The sequence below is a fragment of the Mesoplodon densirostris genome, chromosome 2, assembly GCF_025265405.1.
Source record: "Mesoplodon densirostris isolate mMesDen1 chromosome 2, mMesDen1 primary haplotype, whole genome shotgun sequence".
Lineage (NCBI taxonomy): Eukaryota > Metazoa > Chordata > Mammalia > Artiodactyla > Ziphiidae > Mesoplodon > Mesoplodon densirostris.
In genome coordinates, this window is record NC_082662.1 from 49,324,542 (window position 1) to 49,351,671 (window position 27,130).

The 27,130-nt window shown below is 38.6% G+C and overlaps 1 protein-coding gene across 1 annotated transcript in view; it reads right to left on the reverse strand.

Moving 5' to 3' along the window:
• Positions 1-27,130, reverse strand: part of FYB2 (FYN binding protein 2) — a 95,553-nt gene that overhangs the window by 49,993 nt on the left and 18,430 nt on the right. The window contains 1 exon segment of the mRNA XM_060119321.1: positions 7,299-7,399. Coding sequence (XP_059975304.1) covers positions 7,299-7,399 — 101 coding nt within the window.

The following is a 27,130-nucleotide window of genomic DNA, read 5'->3' on the forward strand; positions in this document are numbered from 1 at the left end:
AAAAGTTTTCCCCCTACTGTTAATGAATATGTATGCATAATAAACAGGACTTCCCCAGTTCCTTTTCTCTTTCTTGCTGCTAGAGTCCTAAAGCTTTAGTTTACAGAACTGACCAAACAATAACATACATTTTTAGCCATTATTATTCTACACATAAAATCCATTAATAAAGTAAATGAAATTACAGTTTTTCTTTAGGGACTATGTGCATGTGATTGTTGACACAGGGACCTAAACTTCTGTGTGGAGGATGAATAACATGTACTTCAGCTTCGGTAACTGTACACTCTTATTTTCACCAGTTTTTGAATCAACACATTTTATTCTACTAGTATGTGCTTTAAAAACATTTAAGAATACCTGTTTATAATGCAGTCTGCCTCATCCTTTTCAAGCATAAATTTATTTTCCAGTTTTAAAAATGATAATCTCCTTCTCTCTCCCTCCCCCTACTTATTTACTGTTCTGTGTTTTTGAAAGAATTAACAAATCATGATCTCTTTGCTTCTACCTGCCACCTGGTGGGGAGGGAGATACTATTCTGTCCTAGAAATGGGAAAACCAAGGCTCAGAGAGGACTTATTCAATATTTGCTAAGGCTAGTAAACAAAGATAATCCACACACAATTAATAATGCATTCATAATTTGATACTATTTTTTTAGCAAAGTGGAGGTTCTCCCAATAGTAAGTATTGCCATCAAAACCTGCTCCCAACGTAGGAATATAAAGTACAAATATCACATCCCAGGGGGTCAGGAAAGGACTAGGAATTATAATTGAACAGGAGGATGTAACCCAAAGCATTAGAGCCCTCACTTAATTTCCACAGGGAGTTATATAACTCTTTCCACTGAATAGCTTTGTCCCAGCTGGGAGAAAAAGGACAAATATCAGAAGATGGTCCTCAGCAACCCTCCAACTGTAGTATCATATCATGGTCATGTCTTCCAGGTCTCAGCTCTTTTTCCATTTACTAAATCCCTGTGTGACTTTGGAAAAGTCCCTTCACCTGTTTTATACCAGGAGGTGAGACAATTATTACTAATATTATAAAGACAATAATAAAAAATAGCTAACTATTTTTATGAAAATCACTACTAAGATTCTGATTTACTGATGAGGAATAGACACCGGAGAAATGAAGCAACTTGCCCAGGTTCGCTCAATAGGAAATGGCTTTCAAACTTTTTGCTAGCCATGGAATCATTCATTTAAACGCAATATTACAGGAGCATAAACAGAACTCCTCTGGAAGTTATCCCCGAGGGTCTCCAGGACCCCTTAGGACAGCCCTTGGTCCTAGGAAGCACAGTCTGAAAGGCATTGGTCTAGATGAGCTCTGAGGACAATTCTGCAGAGCTTCCAGACAAGCCTAAATCCTGCTTACACGTCACCAAGTTCTGTACGAAAAGGTGAAGCTTCAGAAAGGCACCTATGCCGAGCTATGCACCTCTGAGGTGCTGGCCTTCTGTTTTCTGGGCATTGTTTAAGGGACAGACTCACCCAAAAGTGATGGCAAAGCCTCTTTCTCCTTCCCTTCCTTTCCCCCTCATTCTCTTTGTCCCAGAAAGGTAGCATTTAGATTCCTCACCATTGGCAGGCAGAGGAAGGAAGAAACCCATTTTGAGCTAATATTTTTTATAAGATGTGAGACTTACATTGAGGTTTATTTTTTTTTTTTACCTATGGATATCCAATTGCTCCAACACCATTTGTTAAAAGGCTATCTTTCCTCCATTGAATTGCTTTACAATTTTGTAAAAAAACAAAATCAGTTGGGCATATTTGTGTAGGTCTTAATTTTGGGTTCTCAATTTTGTTCTATGGTTCTTTGTGTTTCTCTCTGCCAATACCACACAGTTTTGGTTACAGAAGCTATAATTCTTAAAATTAGGTAGTCTGATACCTCCCACTTTTTCTTCTCCAAAACTGTTTTAAGCTATTCTAGTTTCTTTGCCTTTCCATGCACATTTTAGGATAATATTGTCTATATCTATAAAAGAATCTTGCTGGGATTTTACTAGAAATTGCATTAGACCTGTATATCAACTTGGGGAGAATTAATATTTTTACTATATTCAGTCTGCCAATCCATAAATATAGCAAAAATGTGTCTCCATTTATTTAGATTTTCTTTGATTTCATCAGCATTTTGTAGTTTTTAACATTTAACTCTTATACACGTTTTGTTAGATTTTAGTCTAAGCATTTTTTTGAGTGATTGTAAATGGTATTACATTTTTTTCATTTTTAGTGTTCATTGGTAGTATATAGAAACACAATTGATTTTTTAATGTTTACTTTGTATACTGTGACCTTGCTGAACTCATTTATCAGTTCTAGAAGGTTTTCTTTTTTTCTCTGTAAATTCCTTGAGATACCCTACTTAGACAATCATGTCATCTGCAAATAATGACTCTTTGTTTCCTTCTTTTTGATCTGTATTTCTTTATTTCCTTTACTTGCCTTATTGCACTCACTAGAACTTCCAGCACTACATTGAATAGGAGTGGTGAAAGTGGACATCCTTGCCTGGTTCCCAATCTTAGGGGTAAAATATTCAGAGTTGTATCATTAAGTATCATGCAGACTTTTTGTAAATGTTCTTATCTAGTTTAGGAAGTTCCCCTCTATTCTTATTTTTCTGAGAGTTTTTATCATGAATTGGTGTTGAATTTGTCAAACACTTTTCCTGCATTGATTGATATGGTTGTGTGATTCTTTTCTTCTTTAGCTAGTCAATATGGCAGATTTAATTGATTGATTTTTGAGTATTGAACCAACTTTACAATGAATAAACCACACTTAGTCGTGGTATATAATTATTTTTCTATCTTGAAGAAATCTATTTGCTATTTTGTTAAGGATTTTTATGACTATACTCATGAAGGATATTGATCTGCAGTTTTCTTCTTTTGTACTGTTATCTGAGTTTGGTATCAGGTTAATGCTAGCTTCCACTTCTATTTTTCAGAAGAGATTGTGTAGAATTGGTATTAATTTTTCTTTAAACATTTGGTAGAATTCTCCACTGAAATTACCTAGACTTAGAGATCACTTCTTTATGTTTTTAAATTATGCATTCGATCTTCTTAATAATTACAGGGCTATTCAAATGATTTATATTGGGTGAGTTGTGTTTTTTGGGGAATTGTTCAATATTTATCTAAGTTGTCAAAATTTACATGTATACAGTTGTTAATAATATTCACTTATTCTTTTGACATCTGCAGGGTTTGTAATGATATCTCTGTTTTGCTCTTAATATTGTTAATTTGTGTCATCTTTGTTTCTTTGTCAGTCTTACTAGAGGTTTGTTAATTGTATTGCTCTTTTCAAAGAACACACTTTTGATTTCATTGATTTTCTCTATTGTTTTCTGTTTTCAAGTTTATTTAAGTTTCTTTATTGCTTCTTCCTTTATACTTGCTTTGGATTTATTTTGCTCCTCTTTTACTATGTTCTTGAGGTAGGATTTTAGATTTGAGGCTTTTCCTATTTTTCATATAAGAATTTAGGGCTAAAATTTCCCTCTCAGCATTGCTTTAGCTGTGTTCCACAATTTTGGGTATGTTGTATTTTCATTTTCATTTAGTTCAAATGTATGTTTTGATTTCTCTTGAGACTTACTTTTTGATCCACATTTAGAAGTGTTCTTTTGTTTCTGAGTGTTTGGAGAATTTACTGTTACCTTTCAGTTCTTGATTTCTAGTTTGATTATATTATGGTCTGAAAACATACTCTGCATAATTTCAATTCTTTTAAATTTTTTAAGGTTTGTTTTATGGCCCAGAATATGATCTTGGAATATGTTTATGGGCTCTTGAAAAGTATGTGTGTTCTGCTCTTGTGTGTTCTACTGATGTCAATTAGATCCTACTGGTTGATAGTGTTGTTGAATTCTACTGTATTCTTATTGATTTTTTGTCTAGGTGTTTCGTCAATTGTGGAGAGAGGAATATTAAAGTCTCAAACTATAATAGTCTATTTGTCTATTTCTTTTTTCAGTTTTTGCTTCACATATTTTGCAGCTCTGGAATTTCATTCGTATACATTTAGGATTGCTAAGTCTTGTTATTGCTCCCAACACAGCCTTTGCTGATACCACAGGGAGAGGGTGGCTGCCTTTACTACTGGGTGTTTGTGAAAGTCCTGACTCTCCACGAGGTCTGCTCTGACACCAACCCCACAGGGAGGGGAAGGGATGCCTTGTTATTTCTGGGTGGAGGGCTGGAGTCCATGCTCCCCGTATGGTCTTCACTGGCTGTCACTGTAAGTGGAGTTTTGTTAGCCTGGCAGGGATGAAAGTCCCAGATCTCTACTTGGCCTTCTCTGAAAACACCTCAGCAGAGGGGTTGGGGTGCATCATTGTAGCTTGATGAGGGTGGATGTCCAAGCTCCCCACTCAGCATTGGCTGGTGGTGGGGGGGCCAGTTTTGTTTTGTTCTCTGTTACATTTAGCTGGGGGAGAACAGTTGTTGTCTAGAGGCTTTCTGTCTTTCTAGGCTCCCCTTTTCCTGGTCCTTTGGTCAGAAAAAGCAGGCTTCTGTTGGAGCTGTTTTGTCTGTGCCCATTGGTGTTTCTGGGTTGGCAGCTACTTCAGCTCCAAGTCTGGGATATATGAAGCAAGAAGAAAACCCAAGGAACTCACCACTTATCCTTGTTGGGTCCAGAGGTCCCTAGCTGGTCTACCTTTCTCTTTCTACCTTTTCAGAGTGTTCTAGTTTTCTTATGTTTGAATATAAAAAATACTATATATATATATATATATATATATACACATATATATATGTATATATATATACACATACACACACATATATATAGTGTATATATATGTATACACTATATATATATATTACTTTTATATAGAATATCCAGGGGTTTTAGTTGTACTTAGCAGGGGGACCAGGGAAAAGTACATCTGCTCCATCATCTCAGAGCAGAGTTCACTTGACTTTAAATGTATTACCTTCTCAAACACACAGAACAATTACACAAAGGAGACATTATACCAATTTGGTAGATGAAGAAACTGAGGTTCATATATCATTCAACCAGTAAGTGTAAAGAGGATGAAATACGTGGGAACAGTCAAACGAACAGGGACAAGTGGGGGTCAAATAGTCCACTTCCTTCCCTTTATTTCCTGTAGGGTAATTGTATCTTGGCTCTTTAGAGAGGGACAGAGAAAGGAGTGGAGGATATAACAGAATCTTTTTGATCCCAGGCTGCAGTTCCCCAGCTTCTTCAGCCCTGGCAGCCCTCTTCCTAACTCCCACAAATGCCATTCTGGCCTGGGAAGCTCTCACCACCCTCACCCTTCTCTCACTCTACCGCCTTCCTATTGCCCTCTGCTCAGTTACCTCTCAGTTGCATCAGTGGGTTATTTTCTGAGCCCTTTCTCTTTTCAGTCATAAACACTTGCTTCCTTAGCAGCACGGAGGGACACAAAGAATTCCTCAGTTGAAGACTGAAGAGAGGCCTGGGTTAGTGGTTCCTTCTTTGGGTATCACAAATGATGTCCCCCACAGGCCCACCTTGGACATCTGTGGCCTGGAGAGAACAAATGCAGGTCTCTGGTCCAGCTTCCTTCCTTCCTTCTTTTCAATCCTCAGCTTCACCCTACACACGAGGGGCCTTGCATATGTCAACCTCATCCTCTCCTGTCCCCCATGAACAGATCTCTCTGCAGCCCAATGTGTCCTGAGGAGGAAGGACCTAGGGAAGAGGCCCAAGCAGGATCTTAGAAAGCCACTTGTGGGAGGGCATTCTGGGGGTCTCCTGTAATCCAGAGAGAAGGTGCAGGCTCTGACTGGAGAATCCCCTTGGCCCTGTGAGCTCTTAGCTTTGTAGAAAAATGCAGTTGGAATGTAGTCCAAACGGGGCCCACAACCCTTCTATTCAAAGTGTGGTCTGTGGACCAGCAGCATCAGGATCACTAGGGCACTTGTTAGAAATGCAGAATCTCAGGCCCAACCCAGAGCTACTGGACCACAATCGATGTTTTAACAAGATCCCCAGGTGATTCATGCAAACATTATAATTTGAGAAGCCGTGCCCTTAAGGCAAGGGCCTGGACACCCCAAGTATGGAGCAGCACTGCCTTCTGGGTTGATGGGGACAGGAGTTCTGCTTCTTATGACTAGTAAGAAGCCAAATGGGAGAATCTAGAGTTTGCCCAGTCTAGGAGAGAATTTTTCCAGGAGTTCTTCAACCCTTTATTTCCCAGGAGAGGGGAGGGAAATTTCAATGGGTTCTAACTGTTACCCGTGAACTTCCTAAGTGTGTGATCCCAGGCAAATGACTTCCTCTCCCAGAGCCCTGGGCTTCTTGTCTATACAATAAAGAGGTTGTAGCAGAGGATCTCTCTCTAACCCTCCTTTCAGGGAAGTCAACATTCTTGACTGAGAAGCAGCATATAATTGTGGAAAGAGCATGGATCTTAGAAGCAGTCTGAACCGTTGCACATTACAGCCCTACCGTGTATTACTTGTGTGACCTTATGCAACTCAATCTCTCTGATGTTCAGTTTTCTGTCTCTAAAAGTGGGTTAATACAACCTCTCTATCAAGAGGGATGTATACAGAGGTCGTAACACAGAACTGTGGCCCATAGTACAGGCTCCATAAATACTAGTGTTTATTACAGCACTAATATTTATGCCTTTTGTAGAAAATTGGCTGACCCTATAGGCAGAACAAAGACATAGAAACCTGTAGAAATGCTGTGAGTCCCTGCTTCTTCATCATCTTGCCTGAGGGGGTCTCTTTTTTCACTGAAAGTTCTGAGCTTTGTCAGAAGACTTAACAATGAACGAGTGGTCAGATCCTTTTAACGAATCCTCTGCTTCTATTCAGGCTAAACACAAGGACCTCATTCCCACAGTCTCTTATCTCCCTCTCCATACACTGAGTTACCAGGGGACTTCAAGACAGACACCACGAGAAAAGAGATGACGTTTCCATGGGAGGAGAAGGAAGAAAAATGAACCGCCATATCTTGATTTTCCCTCCCACGTATCTACAAAAGGCAAAGCATCTAAGCAGACTGGTGAAGGAGAGAATAGAAGAGGGTAGAGAGAAGGCAGCACTAGGGCTGGGAGATAGTCCTGATGCCCAACTGGGTTTATTTATATTTTTAAGAGACTAGACAAGGAAAAAATAAAAGGAAATGTGATAGTAAAGCAACATGGCTGTGAATTTTTAAACTTAGAGTTAGCTGGGGGGAAAATACCATTTGGACACATTTTCATTCCATACAGGGTTACAATATTAATTGGCTTAGTAGACTTACAATCAGCAATCTCTTTTGTGGTGCACAGGTTAATGGAATTGCTGGAGTGTCTCAGACAGGAAATTGTTGCCTCATAATTATGTGGTTCTTCAAATTCAGCACTGAGAAGTGTGGAGGAAAAAAGTTACTTAAAGCAAAACATTTTTTAAACATATTTTCAAACTTTGGGTATTTTTTTCCTCATTAGAGAAGTAATATAAGTAAGTCTGGTCCATATGGTGACCTAAACAGACATGGAAGGCATTCCACCCCCACTTTAAATACAGAGGAATTCTGGATGAAGTATAACGATGCAAAGAATTATAACAAGAACCAATAACTAACCTAGAAATCAATAAGGTAAAAATCCCCAGTTGCCAGACATAAAGAGGAAACTTACAATTAAAGCTATCAGTGAGAATTGCAGCCAAGGTACTCATGGGAAATTGGGATCAAAGAAAGATCTCACTGATTGGGTGGCTGGGGATTTGATGGCTGGGAATTTAAGTTCAGTCTGAGCCACAGGCCTCATCTGAATGGGAAGCTGGAACTGAGCTAAATGAATAAGGTCCAGGGTCACAAAATGCCATCCCATCTCTAAAACTAATTCTAAAAAATAACTGTGCACTCTCCCAGGGAGCAAACAGGGAAGTTTGCTATCTGACCAGGGCCACTGGAGCTCAAAGAGTCACCCACGAGAAGGCAGAAGCTCTACAACCCAGCACCGAGTAGGGGTTCTAGATGCATACGATCTGTGTATTTCTGAGACACAAAGCCAAAACTGCTACTTGAAATCCACCCCCGACCTGCCTTGTAAAGGAAGTCTGAAATCATTCTGTAAACATGCTCCCACACCCATGGCACCTATGGTTTCCAAAGGAAACAATTCCCACTCAAAACAAGTGTATAATGAAAAACTGCAAATCACACAAGGAGATGGACCACCATAGGTAGTCAGAGATGTAACGAATGGGAGAATTAAATATTAGAATTATATGAAAGTGATATTAAAATAAGTATGTTTTAAGTGTTCAAAGAAATAACATGAGGAATAAAAGCCATTAGGAAAAACAATAGAGTGTGAAAAAAATATAGATTTGAGGACAGGATAGGAGTTATGGAAATCATAAATATAGTTTTTTTAAATTAATTTTTAAATTGAGGTATAACTGATGTATAATATTACATAAGTTTCAGGTGTACAGCACAGTGATTCACGATTTTTAAAGGTTATATTCCATTTATAGTTATGATAAAATATTGGCTATATTCCCGGTGTTGTACTATATATCCTCATAGCTTATTTATTTTACACACAGTAGTTTGTATCTCTTAATCCCCTACCCCTATCTTGCCCCTTTCCACTTCTCTCTCTCCACTGGTGACCACTATTTTGTCCTCTATATCTGTGAATTTACTTCTTTTTTGTTATATTCACTAGTTTTATTTTTTAGATTCCACATTTAAGTGATTACATACAGTATTTGTCTTTCTCTGTCTGACTTATTTCACTTAGCATCACACCCTCCAAGTCCATCCATGTTATTGCAAATGGCAATATTTCATTAAATATAGTTTTTGAAATTAAAATGTAGAAGTTGAAAAGTAGACTAGACACAGCAGAAGAGAGAACTGGTGAATTAGTTAGACCTGAGGAAGTCACCTAGCATGTAGCACAGAGAGATTAAGAGATGGAAAGTATTAAAAGAGAGCTCACAGTAGGGAGGATAGAATGAGAAAGTCCGATCTATATATACGAGGGATTCTAAGAGCAAAAAAGAAAGAGGAAGATGAAAAGGAGCCAATATTCAAATGATAATAGCTAAGACATTAATATTGAAAAGGGAAATAAATCTATCTATTGAAGCAGCTTTAATAATAAATCCACAGGTATACAGTTTTTAATAAATCAGAATAAGTGAAAGAAAAAAATGTAAAAGTTCTGTGAGAGAAAAGACAGATTATCTACAAAGGAATAGCAGTCAGACTGGCAATGGACTTCTCATTAGCAACAACAGATGCTGGGGATTGTGGATATCTTAAGGCAATGAGCTAAGATAGCTGTCAATGTAAAATCCTCTCCAGATATACTATCATTCAAGGGCAAGAGAGAAACAAAGACGTTTTTAGAGTATAGATACATGTCTTACTGTTCCCATATCCTCACTGAAAACATCAAATGAAACTGAACTAGTAATGAAATATCATATAAGAAACAATGGTGATCATAGAAATTAATAAAGCTATTGGTAAATCTAAATAAATACTGACTGTAAAAAATAACTAATTTGTAGAAGTTTAAGAATAAAATAGCCTTAAAATACTAAATAATAATATGGAAGATTGTGAAAGAGGGCTATGGGAGTTATTCTCAGGTATCATTTAGGAGCAGGATAGAGATTTTGATTATCATTAGACTTGGTTAATTGTGGATGCCTTTAATTGTAATCACTGAAAAGAACAGAAATAGAATATTTAACTTCTCAACTGGTAGAAGGAAAATATTCAATGAGAAAGCTTAAATATTAAACAAGAAAGCAGAAAAGGAAAAAAATGCATGTAAGGGAATTGCATAGTAAATTTAAAACATAAAATATAATGGGAAAAATTCCAAATCGATCAAGAATAACAATAAATGTACATAGATTAGTCTACTCCAATAAAAATGGAGAGTATCTGACAGGACGTTGTAAAGATCTCACTAATGCAGCTCAAAACCACCAGACAAACCAAAGCTCCCATATCAATGTATGGAGAAAGAGATGCAAAACAAACTATCCAAAAGAAAGCTTAGGTAGGTATATTAATACTAGACCATACTTTAGCATGACTGATCAAGAAAATGAGAGAAGTTACACACACGTGCATGCATACACACATATATACGTAAATCACAGATACAAAAGGGGACAAAACTAAAGTTAGTTTTAGATTTTCGGAAATCTAAGAAAATGTTAAGATCAGCTCTCTGCCAATAAATTTGAAAATTTAGGGAAATTTGGCAAATTGATAGGGAAATATAAAATTACCACAGTGACTGAAGAAGAACTAGAAAGATCGATAGGCCAATAAACCATCAAAGGGCTTGAATAAATAGTACACACACACGCCTTCACACTCAGGTCACCTCTCTCCTTTTAGTCTGCTAAGTAGTTTTTTTTTTTTTTTTTTTTTTTTTTTTTTTTTTTTTTTTTTTTTTTGTGGTACGCGGGCCTCTCACTGTTGTGGCCTCTCCCGTTGTGGAGCACAGGCTCCGGATGCGCAGGCTCAGCGGCCATGGCTCACGGGCCCAGCCGCTCCGCGGCATGTGGGATCTTCCCAGACCGGAGCACGAACCCGTGTCCCCTGCATCAGCAGGCGGACTCTCAACCACTGCGCCACCAGGGAAGCCCTGCTAAGTAGTTTTATGAGTAAGTTTTAGCAAAGTTTCAGGGGATAGAAAAACAGAAAAGCTACCCTACTCATTTTCAGAGGATAGTGTAATTTTGATATGAAAACCACAAAATGACCAAACAATAAAATAAAAATAAAGTCCAATTTCACTTAAGAAATTTTAGCCCAAACTTACTAAATACTAAATAAATGAATTAGTCAGTATTAAAATTAACTCAAGAATAACTAAAATTTATTCTAAGACTTCAATGATGGCTCAACATCAGAAAATCTATCTGATGCAAATTATTGCAATTAATCACACTGAAACTGTAAGACAGGAAAAAAACCCAAATTATTTTAATAGATGCAAAAAAGCATTTCACATAAATAACTCTCTTAACTAGATTAAATACTAACAAATATCACACTTAATGGCAAAGTGTAATAAACTTCAGCCGATACCTAAACTCTGTTGGGAACTCCTAAAATAGGAAGAAAACCCAATCCATAGAAAACTGGACAAAAGGATATGATAGACATCACAGAAGAGAAAAATGGAATAGTTTATAGAAGTAAATATGCAACCTTATAGTCAGCAGGGAAGTGGAGTGAAGACAATGAGAATTTGGTTCTTATCCAACAATTCAGCAAGAATCCCCAAATTGGAAAATAACATCACATTTGGCAAGAACATGGAGAAACAGAAACTCTTCACACTGGTTTGACAGTATGAATTGACACAGCCATTTTGGGAGACAGTTTTTCAATATCTAGTAAAACTGAAGTTCCTTATTTACTATTGTTTAGCAATTCTACTTTAAGTAAATAACCTAGTGAAACTTGCTTATATTCACCTGGAAATACATGAGGATTACCATTGCAATATCATTTGAAAAGGTGAAAATATAAAACAATCTAAATGTCCCTCAGTAAGAAAATACACAAATTGTGATGCATTTATATGATGAAACATATAAAATATGCGATTATAATGAATAAACTAGATGTACATGTATCATCATTGATAGAATATGAAAACAGCTTGAAAAAATTCAAGTTTCAGAAGGATAAAATGAAATGCTGTTTATACAAATCTATAAAATACTGTATCTTTAACAGATATCTGAGTTTGTAGCTGAAGAATAAGAAATACCCTAAATGGATTCACTCCAACATTCACAGTTGGAGTTGCCTCTGGGAAGAAAGAATGAGAAATGGGACTAGGGAATGAAACAAAGGAGACTTCAACTGTATCCACAGCAAATGAAAAATCACTTCTTCACCCCAACTGTGGATAGGAGAGAGAGAGAAAAAAAATCACCCATAATTCTCCCACCTTCACACTAGTGAGCTCTTTGCATTTTGGTATTCTTCTTGATTTTCCCCATATTCTTATAGTTGCTATAGAAAATGAAAAGGTTGGAGTTCTCTCTTTACTTTTTCCCCTCTATTTATTTTATAAGCATATTCCACCAATTGTTTTCCCATCTATGTTTGACTACTTTGAATATTTCAGGTTTATTTTTTTTCACAATCTCTGTAATATTTTAAAAGATGTATATGAGTAGTTCATTTTGCTGAAGAGGAAAAATGTGAACTCTGATGCAACAGTAATTTCTCCCTTCATCATTTTGTTCCCCTCCCCCTCCATGAAGTAATCCAGAGAAACGTTCTTAAATTATAGACTATGCCATACATCTTATGCTCCAATGGCCTAACAATCTCAATGTGTCTATGGTAAATTAACTTTATTAATAAGAAACAATTTGTGGAAATATTGAAAGAAGATGTGTAATCAATTTCTTGGACTATTTTTGTCAGAAACAAATAAATATCTGACTTCAGATGATCTGAAAGAATTTCAAGAGAATGTAAAAAAAAAAAGTCATCTTTCAGATCAATTGTCTTTGTAGAGAGGCAGCCCCAGGATTAATGTTGAAAGGGAAAAAAGATATTGTACATGTATTTAAACTTCCCTTTTTGTTACCTGAGGATGTCTTTTATCTTCTTCCTGGTCCATTAAAACCAGATCTGAGATCTACCTTGATTTAATACAACATGGGTCAATATAATGAACTTGGATTGCTGGGAAGAAATAACTGTATAATTTAAATACATCTATGCTTCAATTTCATTGTTTCCACATTTATTAAAACATTCACGTCTCCAGGACTTCAGACATTATTGGGAGGCAACACAGAATTACAGACAAACTCGGAGCTTGGGGTCAGACATTTGAATTTGAGTCTTATCTCTTCCATTTTCTAGTTTTAAAGTATTGAATAAATACCTTAAATCCCCAGTTTCCTACTCTATAAAACAGTAATAATAAAATCTACTTTAAAGGTATATTATAGATATTGAATGAAATATTTGCCCTCTGCATATAGGCATCCCACCAAAACTGGGCTGGTAATTTTATTATATTATAAAAATTACAGGACCCTGGAGGAAGATGGCGGAGGACCCCGGAGGAAGATGGCGGAAGAGTAAGACGCGGAGATCACCTTCCTCCCCACAGATACATCAGAAATTCATCTACACGTGGAACAACTCCTACAGAACACCTACTGAAGGCTGACAGAAGACCTCAGACCCCCTAAAAGGCAAGAAACTCCCCACATACCTGGGTAGGGCAAAAGAAAAAAAGAATAAACAGAGACAATAGGATAGGGACGGGACCTGCACCAGTGGGAGGGAGCCGTGAAGGAGGGAAGGTTTCTACACACTACAAGCCCCTTCGCGGGCGGAGACTGCAGGTGGCGGAGGGGGAAAGCTTCGGAGTAGCGGAGGAGAGCACAGCAACAGGGGTGTGGAGGGCAAAGCGGAGAGATTCCAGCACAGAGGATCGGTGCCCTCAGGCACACACCAGCCCGAGAGGCTTGTCTGCTCGGCCGCCGTGGCGGGCGGGGCTGGGAGCTGAGGCTCGGGTATCGGCTTTCAGTCAGAGCGCAGGGAGAGGACTGGGGCTGGCGGCAGGAAGAGAGCCTGAAGGGGTTAGTGCACCACGGCTAGCCCGGAGGGAGTCCGGGGAAAGGGTCTGGAGTTGCTGAAGAGGCAAGAGTCTTTTTTCACTTTCACTTTTGTTTCCTGGTGTGCGAGGAGAGGGCATTAAAAGGGCTGCTTAGGGAAGCGCCGGAGACAGGCGCGAGCCGCGGGTAAGGCGTGGACCTCGGAGACGGGCGTGAGCCGCCGCCACCGCCGCCCCCGCGGCCCGCCACCGCCGCCGCCTGCCGCCGCCCGCTGCCGCCGCAGCCGCGAGGCCTGTGTGCGAGCGCGGGTCACTGTCCGCCCCGCCTTCCGGGGGACCTGTGCACCCCGCCACTGCCGGGCTCCCGAGACCCGGGGACGGCTTTCCCGGGAAAGCGCAAAGAGCGCCACGGGCTGCTGCAACGTCACGCCGGCCTCTGCCGCCGCAGGCCCGCCCCACACTGCGCGCCCCTCCCTCCCCTCTGCATGAGTGAGCCAGAGCCCCCGAATCAGTGGCTCCTTTAAACCCGTCCTGTCTGAGCGAAGAACGGACGCCCTCCGGCGACCTACGCACAGAGACGGGGCCAGGTCCAAGGCTGAGACCCGGGAGCTGTGAGAGCAGAGTCAGGGAAATCTCTCTGTGCAGCCTCGGAGGCAGCGGATTAAAGCTCCACGGTCCATTTGATGTGCCCTGCGTCTGTGGAGTGCATGAATGGACAGCGAATCATCCCAAATTGAGGAAGTGGACTTTGAGGACAAGATTTAAGACTTTCCCCCCTTTTCCTCTTTTTACAACGAATTATTCCAAAGTAAGGAGGTGGACTTAGAGAGCAAGATTTCAGACTTCTTGCCCTTTTCCTCTTTTTACAACGAATTATCCCAAATTGAGGAGGTGGGCTTGGAGAGCAAGATTTTTGATTTTTCCCCCTGCTCTCTTTTTGTGAATGTGTATGTGTAATCTTCTGTGTAAGATTCTCTCTGTATAGCTTTGCTTCCACCACATGTCCCAGGGTTCTATCGGTCCGTTTTTTGTTTGTTTGTTTTGTTTTTGTTTTTGTTTTTTTTCAATAATTACTTTCTAATTTTAATAACGCTACTATATTTCATACTTTATTCTATTTTACTTTACCTGCTCTTTCTTTTTTTCCTACCTTCCCTTCCTCCCTCCCTCCCTCCGCTCTTCCTTTCCATCTTTCTTTTTCTTTCCTCCCTCCCTCCCACCCTTCTTCTTTCCACTTTCTTTTTCTTTCCTTCCTCCCTCCCTCCTGTCTTTCTTTCTTTCTTTCCTTCCTCCCTCCCTCCCTTCTTCCATTCACTCTTCCTTTTGCTTTCATTGCTCTCTCCCTCCCTCCTTTCTTTCCTTCTTTCTTTCCATCCTTCCTCACTCCCTCCCTCCTTTCTTTCTTCTTCATAATAAGGCCATAGGCACCCCAAAACACACCACCAGACGTGGACCTGTCCACCAGAAAGACAAGATCGAGCCTCAACCACCAGAACACAGGCATTAGTCCCCCCCACCAGGAAGCCTACACAACCTACTGAAACAACCTTAGCCACTGGGGTCAGACACGAAAAACAACGGGAACTACGAATCTGCAGCCTGCAAAAAGGAGACCCCAAACACAGTAACATAAGCAAAATGAGAAGACAGAAAAACACACAGCAGGTGAAGGAGCAAGATAAAAACCTACCAGACCTAACAAATGAAGAGGTAATAGGCAGTCTACCTGAAAAAGAATTCAGAATAATGATGGTAAAGATGATCCAAAATCTTGGAAATAGAATAGACAAAATGCAAGAAACAGTTAACAAGGACCTAGAAGAACTAAAGATGAATCAAGCATCGATTAAAAACACAATACATGAAATAAAAAATACTCTAGATGGGATCAATAGCAGAATAACTGAGGCAGAAGAACGGATAAGTGAGGTGGAAGATAAAATAGTGGAAATAACTGATGCAGAGCAAAATAAAGAAAAAAGAATGAAAAGAACAGAGGACAGTCTCAGAGACCTCTGGGACAACATTAAACGCACCAACATTCGAATTATAGGGGTTCCAGAAGAAGAAGAGAAAAAGAAAGGGACTGAGAAAATATTTGAAGAGATTATAGTTGAAAACTTCCCCAATATGGGAAAGGAAATAGTTAATCAAGTCCAGGAGGCACAGAGAGTCCCATACAGAATTAATCCAAGGAGAAATACACCAAGACACATATTAATCAAACTGTCAAAAATTAAACACAAAGAAATCATATTAAAAGCAGCAAGGGAAAAACAACAAATAACACACAAGGGAATCCCCATCAGGTTAACAGCTGATCTCTCAGCAGAAACTCTACAAGCCAGAAGGGAGTGGCAGGACATAATTAAAGTGATGAAGGAGAGAAACCTGCAGCCAAGATTACTCTACCCAGCAAGGATCTCATTCAGATTTGATGGAGAAATTAAAACCTTTACAGACAAGCAAAAGCTGAGAGAGTTCAGCACCACCAAACCAGCTTTACAACAAATGCTAAAGGAACTTCTCTAGGCAAGAAACACAACAGAAGGAATATACCTACAATAACGAACCCAAAGCAATTAAGGAAATGGGAATAGGAACATACATATCAATAATTACCTTAAATGTAAATGGACTAAATGCTCCCACCAAAAGACACAGAGTGGCTGAATGGATACAAAAACAAGACCCATATATATGCTGTCTACAAGAGACCCACTTCAGACCTAAAGACACATACAGATTGAAAGTAAGGGGATGGAAAAAGATATTCCATGCAAATGGAAATCAAAAGAAAGCTGGAGTAGCAATTCTTATATCAGACAAAATAGACTTTAAAATAAAGACTATTAGAAGAGACAAAGAAGGACACTACATAATGATCAAGGGATCGATCCAAGAAGAAGATATAACAATTGTAAATATTTATGCACCCAACATAGGAGCACCTCAATACATAAGGCAAATACTAACAGCCATAAAAGGGGAAATTGACAGTAAAACAATCATAGTAGGGGACTTTAACACCCCACTTTCACCAATGGACAGATCGTCCAAAATGAAAATAAATAAGGAAACACAAGCTTTAAATGATACATTAAACAAGATGGACTTAGTTGATATTTATAGGACATTTCATCCAAAAACAACAGAATACACATTTTTCTCAAGTGCTCATGGAACATTCTCCAGGATAGATCATATCTTGGGTCACAAATCAAGCCTTGGTAAATTTAAGAAAATTGAAATTGTATCAAGTATCTTTTCCGACCACAATGCTATGAGACTAGACATCAATTACAGGAAAAGATCTGTAAAAAATACAAACACATGGAGGCTAAACAATACACTACTCAATAACGAAGTGATCACTGAAGAAATCAAAGAGGAAATTAAAAAATACCTAGAAACAAATGACAATGGAGACACGACAACCCAAAACCTATGGGATGCAGCAAAAACAGTTCTAAGGGGGAAGTTTATAGCAATACAATCCCACCTTAAGAAACAGGAAACATTTCGAGTAAACAACCTGACCCTGCACCTAAAGCAATTAGAGAAAGAAGAACAAAAAACCCCCAAAGCTAGCAGAAGGAAAGAAATCATAAAGATCAGATCAGAAATAAATGAAAAAGAAATGAAGGAAACGATAGCAAAGATCAACCAAACTAAAAGCTGGTTCTTTGAGAAGATAAACAAAATTGACAAACCATTAGCCAGACTCATCAAGAAAAGAAGGGAGAAGACTCAAATCAATAGAATTAGAAATGAAAAAGGAGAAGTAACAACTGACACTGCAGAAATACAAAAGATCATGAGAGATTACTATAAGCAACTCTATGCCAATAAAATGGACAACCTGGAAGAAATGGACAAATTCTTAGAAATGCACAACCTGCCAAGACTGACTCAGGAAGAAATAGAAAATATGAATAGACCAATCACAAGCACTGAAATTGAAACTGTGATTAAAAATCTTCCATCAAACAAAAGCCTAGGACCAGATGGCTTCACAGGCGAATTCTATCAAACATTTAGAGAAGAGCTAACACCCATCCTTCTCAAACTCTTCCAAACAATTTCAGAGGAAGGAACACTCCCAAACTCATTCTACGAGGCCACCATCACCTTGATACCAAAACCAGACAAGGATGTCACAAAGAAAGAAAACTACAGGCCAATATCACTGATGAACATAGATGCAAAAATCCTCAACAAAATACTAGCAAACAGAATCCAACAGCACATTAAAAGGATCATACACCATGATCAAGTGGGGTTTATTCCAGGAATGCAAGGATTCTTCAATATACGCAAATCAATCAACGTCATACACCATATTAACAAACTGAAGGAGAAAAACCATATGATCATCTCAATAGATGCAGAGAAAGCTTTTGACAAAATTCAACACCCATTTATGATAAAAACCCTGCAGAAAGTAGGCATAGAGGGAACTTTCCTCAACATAATAAAGGCCATATATGACAAACCCACAGCCAGCATCGTCCTCAATGGTGAAAAATTGAAACCATTTCCACTAAGATCAGGAACAAGACAAGGTTGCCCACTCTCACCACTCTTATTCAACATAGTTTTGGAAGTTTTAGCCACAGCAATCAGAGAAGAAAAGGAAATAAAAGGAATCCAAATGGGAAAAGAAGAAGTAAAGCTGTCACTGTTTGCAGATGACATGATACTATACATAGAGAATCCTAAAGATGCTACCAGAAAACTACTAGAGTTAATCAATGAATTTGGTAAAGTTGCAGGATACAAAATTAATGCACAGAAATCTCTGGCATTCCTATATACTAATGATGAAAAATCTGAAAGTGAAATCAAGGAAACACTCCCATTTACCATTGCAACAAAAAGAATAAAATATCTAGGAATAAACCTACCTAAGGAGACAAAAGGCCTGTATGCAGAAAATTATAAGACACTGATGAAAGAAATTAAAGATGATACAAACAGATGGAGAGATATACCATGCTCCTGGATTGGAAGAATCAATATTGTGAAAATGACTCTACTACCCAAAGCAATCTACAGATTCAATGCAATCCCTATCAAACTACCACTGGCATTTTTCACAGAACTAGAACAAAAAATTTCAAAATTTGTTTGGAAAAACAAAAGACCCCGAATAGCCAAAGCAATCTTGAGAACGAAAAAAGGAGCTGGAGGAATCAGGCTCCCTGACTTCAGACTATACTACAAAGCTACAGTAATTAAGACAGTGTGGTACTGGCATAAAAACAGAAAGATAGATCAGTGGATCAGGATAGAAAGCCCAGAGATAAACCCACGCACATATGGCCAACTTATCTTTGATAAAGGAGGCAGGAATGTACAGTGGAGAAAGGACAGCCTCTTCAATAAGTGGTGCTGGGAAAACTGGACAGGGACATGTAAAAGTATGAGATTAGATCATTCCCTAACACCATACACAAAAATAAGCTCAAAATGGATTAAAGACTTAAATGTAAGGCCAGAAACTATCAAACTCTTAGAGGAAAACATAGGTAGAACACTCTATGACATAAATCACAGCAAGATCCTTTTGGACCCACCTCCTAGAGAAATGGAAATAAAAACAAAGATAAACACATGGGACCTAATGAAACTTCAAAGCTTTTGCACAGCAAAGGAAACCATAAACAAGACCAAAAGACAACCCTCAGAATGGGAGAAAATATTTGCAAATGAAGCAACTGACAAAGGATTAATCTCCAAAATTTATAAACAGCTCATGCAGCTCAATAGCAAAAAAACAAACAACCCAATCCAAAAATGGGCAGAAGACTTAAATAGGCATTTCTCCAAAGAAGATATACAGACTGCCAACAAACACATGAAAGAATGCTCAACATCATTAATCATTAGAGAAATGCAAATCAAAACTACAATGAGATATCATCTCACACCAGTCAGAATGGCCATCATCAAGAAATCTAGAAACAATAAATGCTGGAGAGGGTGTGGAGAAAAGGGAACACTCTTGCACTGCTGGTGGGAAAGTGAATTGGTGCAGCCACTATGGAGAACAGTATGGAGGTTCCTTAAAAAACTAAAAATAGAACTACCATACGATCCAGCAATCCCACTACTAGGCATATACCCTGAGAAAACCATAATTCAAAAAGAGACATGTACCAAAATGTTCATTGCAGCTCTATTCACAATAGCCCGGAGCTGGAAACAACCTAAGTGTCCATCATCGGATGAATGGATAAAGAAGATGTGGCACATATATACAATGGAATATTACTCAGCCATAAAAAGAAACAAAACTGAGCTATTTGTAATGAGGTGGATAGACCTAGAGTCTGTCATACAGAGTGAAGTAAGTCAGAAAGAGAAAGACAAATACCGTATGCTAACACATATATATGGAATATAAGAAAAAAAAATGTCATGAAGAACCTAGGGGTAAAACGGGAATAAAGACACAGACCTACTTGAGAATGGACTTGAGGATATGGGGAGGGGGAAGGGTAAGCTGTGACAAAGCGAAAGAGAGGCATGGACATATATACACTACCAAACGTAGGGTAGACAGATAGTGGGAAGCAGCCGCAGAGCACAGGGAGATCAGCTCGGTGCTTTGTGACTGCCTGGAGGGTAGGGATGGGGAGGGTGGGAGGGAGGGAGATGCATGAGGGAGGGGATGTGGGAACAGATGTATATGTATGACTGATTCACTTTGTTATAAAGCAGAAACTAATAAAAAAAATAGAAAAAAAATTCAAAGCTCAATCAAGGTAATCAACCATTTTAAAATTCTTAAAAAAAAAATCATATGATCAATGAACACAGAAAAAAGCATTCAACAAAATTCAACACTCACTCAGGATTAAAAACTCCCAGTAGAGTAGGAATAGTGAGAAACTTCCTTAACCTCATAAAGAATATGTACAAAATTCTACATCTATCATCATATTCAATAGTGAAAGGCTGAAAGTCTTTCCCTCTAATATCAGATGAAAGGCAAGAATGTTTACCATTCTTATTTGATATATTACCGAATGTTTTGACCACTCTAATAAGGCAAGGAAAGGAAATAAAAGCTATACAGATTGAAAAGAAACAAATAAAACTGCTTTTATTTGCAGACAGCATAACTGTCTACATAGAAAACCCACAAAATCTGCAATAAGAAAAAACCCTCCTTGAACAGAAAAGTGAGGTCAGTAAGGTCAAAGGATTCAAGGTTAACACACAAAATCTAATTGCATTTCTATATACCAAAAGCAAACAAATAAAAATCAATATTTAAAAATACAATATCGAGTACAATTGTTCCATTGTAAATGAAATGCCTAGGTGTAAATCTATGGTGTAACAAGACAGGAACAGGACTTATATGATAAAAATTGTAAAATACTCATGAAATAAATCAATGAAGTGCTAAATACATGTAGAAATATACCATATCCATGGATCGGAAGACTCTCACTTAAAATGTTAATTCTTCCTAAATTAAGCTATAGGTTTAACAAAATTATTATCTAATATTAACAAGCTTCTTTGTAAACATAAAAACTTGTTCTAAAATCTATATGGAAAGGGAAAAGCCCTGGAAGAGACAGAACAATTTTGAAAAAAGAAGGAATAATTGAGAGGAATAGTGATTCCTGATAATAAAGATGATTACATAGTTGCAGTAATCAGTAATCAGGAGAATGTGGTACTGACAGAGAGACAGACAAATAGAAAAATGGAACAGAATGTGAGAAATAGACCCACATAAATATGCCCACGACACAAATATGCCCAAGTAATCAACTAATTTTTGACAAAGGGACAAAGTAGCTCAATGTAGTAGAGACAGTCTTTTCAGCAAACTGTGCTGGAGAAATTGGGCATCCGTAGGTTAAAAAAGAAGAAAGAGAGAGGAGGAGGAGGAAGGAGAGGAGGAGGAGGAAAATCTTGATCTAAATCTGGCACCTCATATAGAATCAACCATATTAAGGTGGATCATGGTCTTAAATGTAAAATATGAAATAATAAAACTTCTAGCAAAATGACATGGGAGAAAAACTTTACAGATTTTTTGCCCTGATAAATAACCAAACAATAACAACAAAAACCTTCATTTCTTGCCTACCCAAAGGATTGTACAAGATCTATAGCATGTATTTGAAGTATATATTCTACCCTCAATTCATCTTCCCTTTCAACATTAAAAAGTATTTTTTATTTATTTCACTTTTACTCCTATTGTATTAATATATCTGAATAAACAATTTCAAATCATTTTTTTTAACTGAGGCAGAATTCCACACAATGACTTTCCTAGAATTAAGCCATTTGGTATATGCCCCATAGACAGTTTCAAAATGATATACCTGGCTAGAGGGAAAATAATACAAATAATAGTCTCCATAATTAAGTTGAAATCTTCAAGGAAAATATTACCTCAATATAAAACAATACTGATATTTTCAAAAACATTATTTCTGGTGTCAGTAGTGGAATGCTGGCCATTCTATTCTTCAGATTGTGGTAGAAGTTTTAGAGAGAATGTTAAAAAGACAGTGTGGCAATATAAAATTAAGGAAACCAGCATTTCTCCAAATTCTATGTTTGCATTTTTAATCAGTTTGCATTTGCCTATACTTTAGGTAAATCCTGAAATGGATTTAGTCTTTACATATTTTTGGTTTGAGTTTAATAATGATTGAAGAATATTTGCTTCACTTACTTCAAAAGACTGCTGTATCTAAGAACATTGTATATCATTTAAGAACCTTGAAAAAGCAATAAAAACTCATTAAGCATCAAAAAAAAAATTACAGTATTTTTAAAAAGAAGTGTTGAGGTTATCATTTTGGAAAGTTCCTTTTATTACTGGTATAGCATCAGTTTCTACCTTTTCTGACTTTCTTATAGAAAACCTCTAGTAATTTAAATATTACATAATAAAACACGAATGTGGGCTTCCCTGGTGGCACAGTGGTTGAGAGTCCGCCTGCCGATGCAGGGGACAAGGGTTCGTGCCCCGGTCCGGGAAGATCCCACATGCCACGGAGTGGCTGGGCCCGTGAGCCATGGCCGCTGAGCCTGCGCGTCCGGAGCCTGTGCTCCGCAATGGGAGAGGCCACAACAGTGAGAGGCCCGTGTACCGCAAAAAAAAAAAAAAAACCCAAAACACGAATGTTTCTTAATGGTATCGTCAACAATATCTATGTTCCTGGAGAAACAAGAGCTCCATAAATGCAATGGAAATGTTACAGATGATATACAAAAGCAGGTATTTTCCAATTGTGTTTGGACGCTTGGAAACCTATCTTCAAAATAGATTTTTGAACAACTAGGGGCCTCTCTGGCTAAAACACAGACTTGTGACCTCCCCTTGTGGTTTTTCCACTTGCCATGTCCACCCCTGGGCTACCGCCTTCCTTTGGAGAAAATAATTCGTCAACCTCTGTATCAGACTGTACATGCTAGGGAAGCAGCTCACGCAGCTCATTCAAACATCTGCTCATTTGGTCAAACAGAGAAATTGTTCATGACAGGATTAGGTGCTATTTGTTGAGGGTTTACAACACGTTGGGCACTGTACCTAGATTCATCCCATCCACCTCTCACTGGTCGTGTGGCCTCAAATAGCTCCTCGGAGCCTTCATTTCTTCATAGGGTCATTGGTGGTTTGATGGGGGAATAACTGAGTTAACATGTGGGAAATACCTGACGGGTACGTTTCCTTTCTCATCTTCTCCTGTGCCACACTGCGTGAGGGTGAGTCGAAAAGTTTCACTGCGAGACAGTTCTGGAAAATCTAAAGAGCTTGCATTAAAGTAGAACGATTGAGACTTGAACAGCAAAACCAGTGAGGCTTTTGCATTTTTTTATTACAGGTGTGGACCTAAGTTGAAAAATCCAGCTTCTTCCACTTATGTCAATGGCCCACATGTTCTGGAAATAGGAAGAACACTTGTAGCTTAGCCAGCAGCTGCTCTCTGTGACATTCCACAGGTTCCTGGTGACAAGGAAGGATGAGACCATCCGATTTCTCAATTACTCAAAGTCCCAAACTGGAAAAGTTCCTGTTTCCAACAAATACTTCTTGTAAGACTACTCTCCCCATAGGCTTTTCACTTAAGAAATTCTTGAATGAAAGAATTAACTCTTGAATCAAATAACTGATAATTAGACTTTAAAAAATGGCATCCATTCTATCTAACATCGATCTCAAAATGCATTCATGCCAGGTTCACAAAAATGCACAAGAAATTTTAAAGGATTTTTTTTTCTCAGAAGCTATTCCAGCCTCTGTCTTCTACATATAAGATAGTGGTTAAAGACGAAGCAGTTGAGTAGAATGCTTATAAGGAGACACAGGCTACGGAAAGAGAGGTGTGGGGTTGAATCTCAGCTTTACATGGCTGTGATCCTGGATTGGTAACTGGACCCAAGTCACTTCTTCCTTTAATCCTCTTTTTTATGAGGATGAGGTGATGTATATTATGCTGTGCTTAGTGCAGTGCTTGGCACAAAGAGCTCACTACTTCCACATGCACTACTATGTTTACTACCACTTCCACCTCTACACACATCGACCACTTGGACTTCAACTTCTACCACCTCTACCACCAGTTCTCCCACTTCTACCATTTTTACAGAACACACACACACCTCTGCATACACATCTTTGTATATCATGCCTATATTTTATGAATCATATATATGCTTATGCATATACACATGTATACACGTTTTTGTATGCAGGCCTAATTCTACTATTGCATGTTTCATAACCTTACGGATTCTACTATGACGTCTACAACCAACAGCAACAACAAACAACATATACAGGGCCTCCAATGTCATTCAGCCCTGGGCAGTAGGTATTTCTTTGTTTCCAATTCATGAATGGATAACCCAATTCTTTCTATAAAGGGCCATAAAAGTACGACGACTGGGATGGTTAATTTTATGTGGCCACAGTGTGTCCTGATAAATATTATTTCTGATGTGTCTGGAGGGTGTTTCTGGAGGAAGTCAGCATTTGCATCAGTGGGCTCAGCAGAGCAGACTGCCCTCTCTAATGTGAGTAGGCATCAGGCGTCCACTGAGGGTCTGAATAGAACAAAAGCAGAAGCAAAGAATTCACTCAATTTTTCCTGCCTCACTTATTGAGTTGGGACATGTCAACTCATCTTCTCTTGCCTTGGACTAGGATTTACACCATTGGCTCCCCTGGTTCTCAGGCTGTTGGACTTGGAATTACACCACTGGCTTTCCTGTTTACAGATGGAAGATCATGGGATTTCTTAGCCTCAATATTGTGTAAGCCATTTCCTCATCCTTTTTTTTTTTAACTTATTTACTTATTTCTTGGCTTTGTTGGGTCTTCATTGCTGCACACGGGCTTTCTCTAGTTGTGGCGAGCAGGGGCTACTCTTCGCCGCAGTGCGCGGGCTTCTCATTGTGGTGGCTTCTCTTGTTGCGGAGCACAGGCTCTAGGTGTGCGGGCTTCAGTAGTTGTGGCATGTGGGTTCAGTAGTTGTGGCGCACGGGCTTAGTTGCTCTCTGGCATGTGGGATCTTCCCGGACCAGGGCTCGAACCCATGTCCCCTGCATTGGCAGGCAGATTCTTAACCACTGCACCACCAGGGAAGTCACGAATTCCTCATACTTAATGATTAAATAAATATTATATATGTAATATATACTTATATATATATGTAATATATAAGTATATAAAATATATGTGCTACTACTGGTTCTGTTTCTCTGGAGAACCCTGACTAATACAATGACCAAGTAAATGTTATTAAAGTGATCCCAGTTTCGGGAGTATTACTAACTCTGAAGCTACTTTGTCAAACCATTGATCTCATTCAAAAGGAGGGCATGTCAACAATAATGATAGCTAATAATTATTACACACTTACTAGTGCCAGGCACTGTTTCAAGTATATGTATCAATTTGTTTGATTCTCATTTGAACCTATGAAGATACTGTCATTCTTTCCATGTTCAGATGAGAAAACTGAGGCACAATGCATGGTCACAGAGTAGTAAGCAGCAGAGCAGAGATTAGAAGCCAGATATTTGAGTCCAGAATCTGGGGTCCGAACCATTCTGCTGGAGACAGTCTCGGAAAAAGGGAAGTGCCAGCTGAAGTCAAACAGAGCATGAGCAGCTCCACTGCAGTGGAAGTCATCACAGGAGGAGGTCACTGGCACACACAGCAGAGAGGCCCCCAGATGACAAAACAAACTATGAAGCAAAGCCATGATGAGAAACAATCACATGTGCTGAAGATGGGAATGTACAAAAGATCTGAGATTTCTCATTTGTTAACTCACACGCCCTCATTCCCTCTTTGACCAAACTCTATTCATGCTAATGTTATGTATGTTCTCTCCTTGAATCCTCTCAGCAGCACTATGAGACATTTTACACATGTGGAAACTAAGGCTTAGAGATATTCAGTACTTGCCCAAGATAGCACTATTGTGGGTCCAGAAACCAGGCCTTCTAATTCCTAGTCCATGCTCTTTTCCTCTAAACTACTAGTCACTCTAGAACCAAGGAGGAACTAAAATGAAAATGATGAAGCCCAGGTTGATGGTGAAAGTCAAGGAGCTAACAAGTGAGTTTTGGATATTTTTCAAAATATCATTAGGCTGATCCAATGGTTTCACAGATCAATTCCTCTATATAATAGTCACTTATATTGGGAACATGTGAGAGGGAAGTTACTATACTTCTCTATGCCTGACATTATCATCTATAAGAGAACAGTAATACTTAACCTGTATTTTGAGGTTAAGGCAGAATCTATGAAATCACTGCTGAACTTAGGAGTGACTCTTTTAAAGCACTCTGACTTCTACTAATGCAACCATGAAAGCAATTTCTCAATAATCCAGCGGCAACTTCCACAGCATGAACAAAAGATGACCTCAAGCCCTCATTTTCATTATTAAGGTCAAGCTTTAAAATATCTGAATTTCAAATTTCAGGGTGTCTGCTTTGAAGTGCGCCATCATATCTGAGAGCATTTGTTTTAAGAAGTAGAAGGCAAGGTCACCCTCTGAGCTGCTGGCAGACTTTCCTAGGAGACCAGCCTCCTGACTCCCAGCTGCTTCCTGTAGCCCTAGACCTCGTTACAGACAAACCCTGTTACTTCAAACACACGACAAATCGCTACCATTTATCAAGTGTTTACAACATTGCTGGGTACTTTGTAGAATTATAGATATTTATTTCAATCCTCACAGCAACCCTAAAAGGTAGGATTTATTGATTTCTCCATTTTCCCATGTGAAGAAATAGGAGGCCCAGAGATATTAAATAACTCTTCTAAGATCACACAGATAGTGTGGTGCTCAAAATATAAGCCCAAGGCTATCTGACCTGACCCCAAAGTCTATGCTCTTAACCCCTTATAACAACTCCCTGGATCTTCTCATTTTCAAGTATTGCTATGTCATTCGATTTAAACAAATTTCATTTATGTATCTGGTAAGAAAGAAGTATTTGA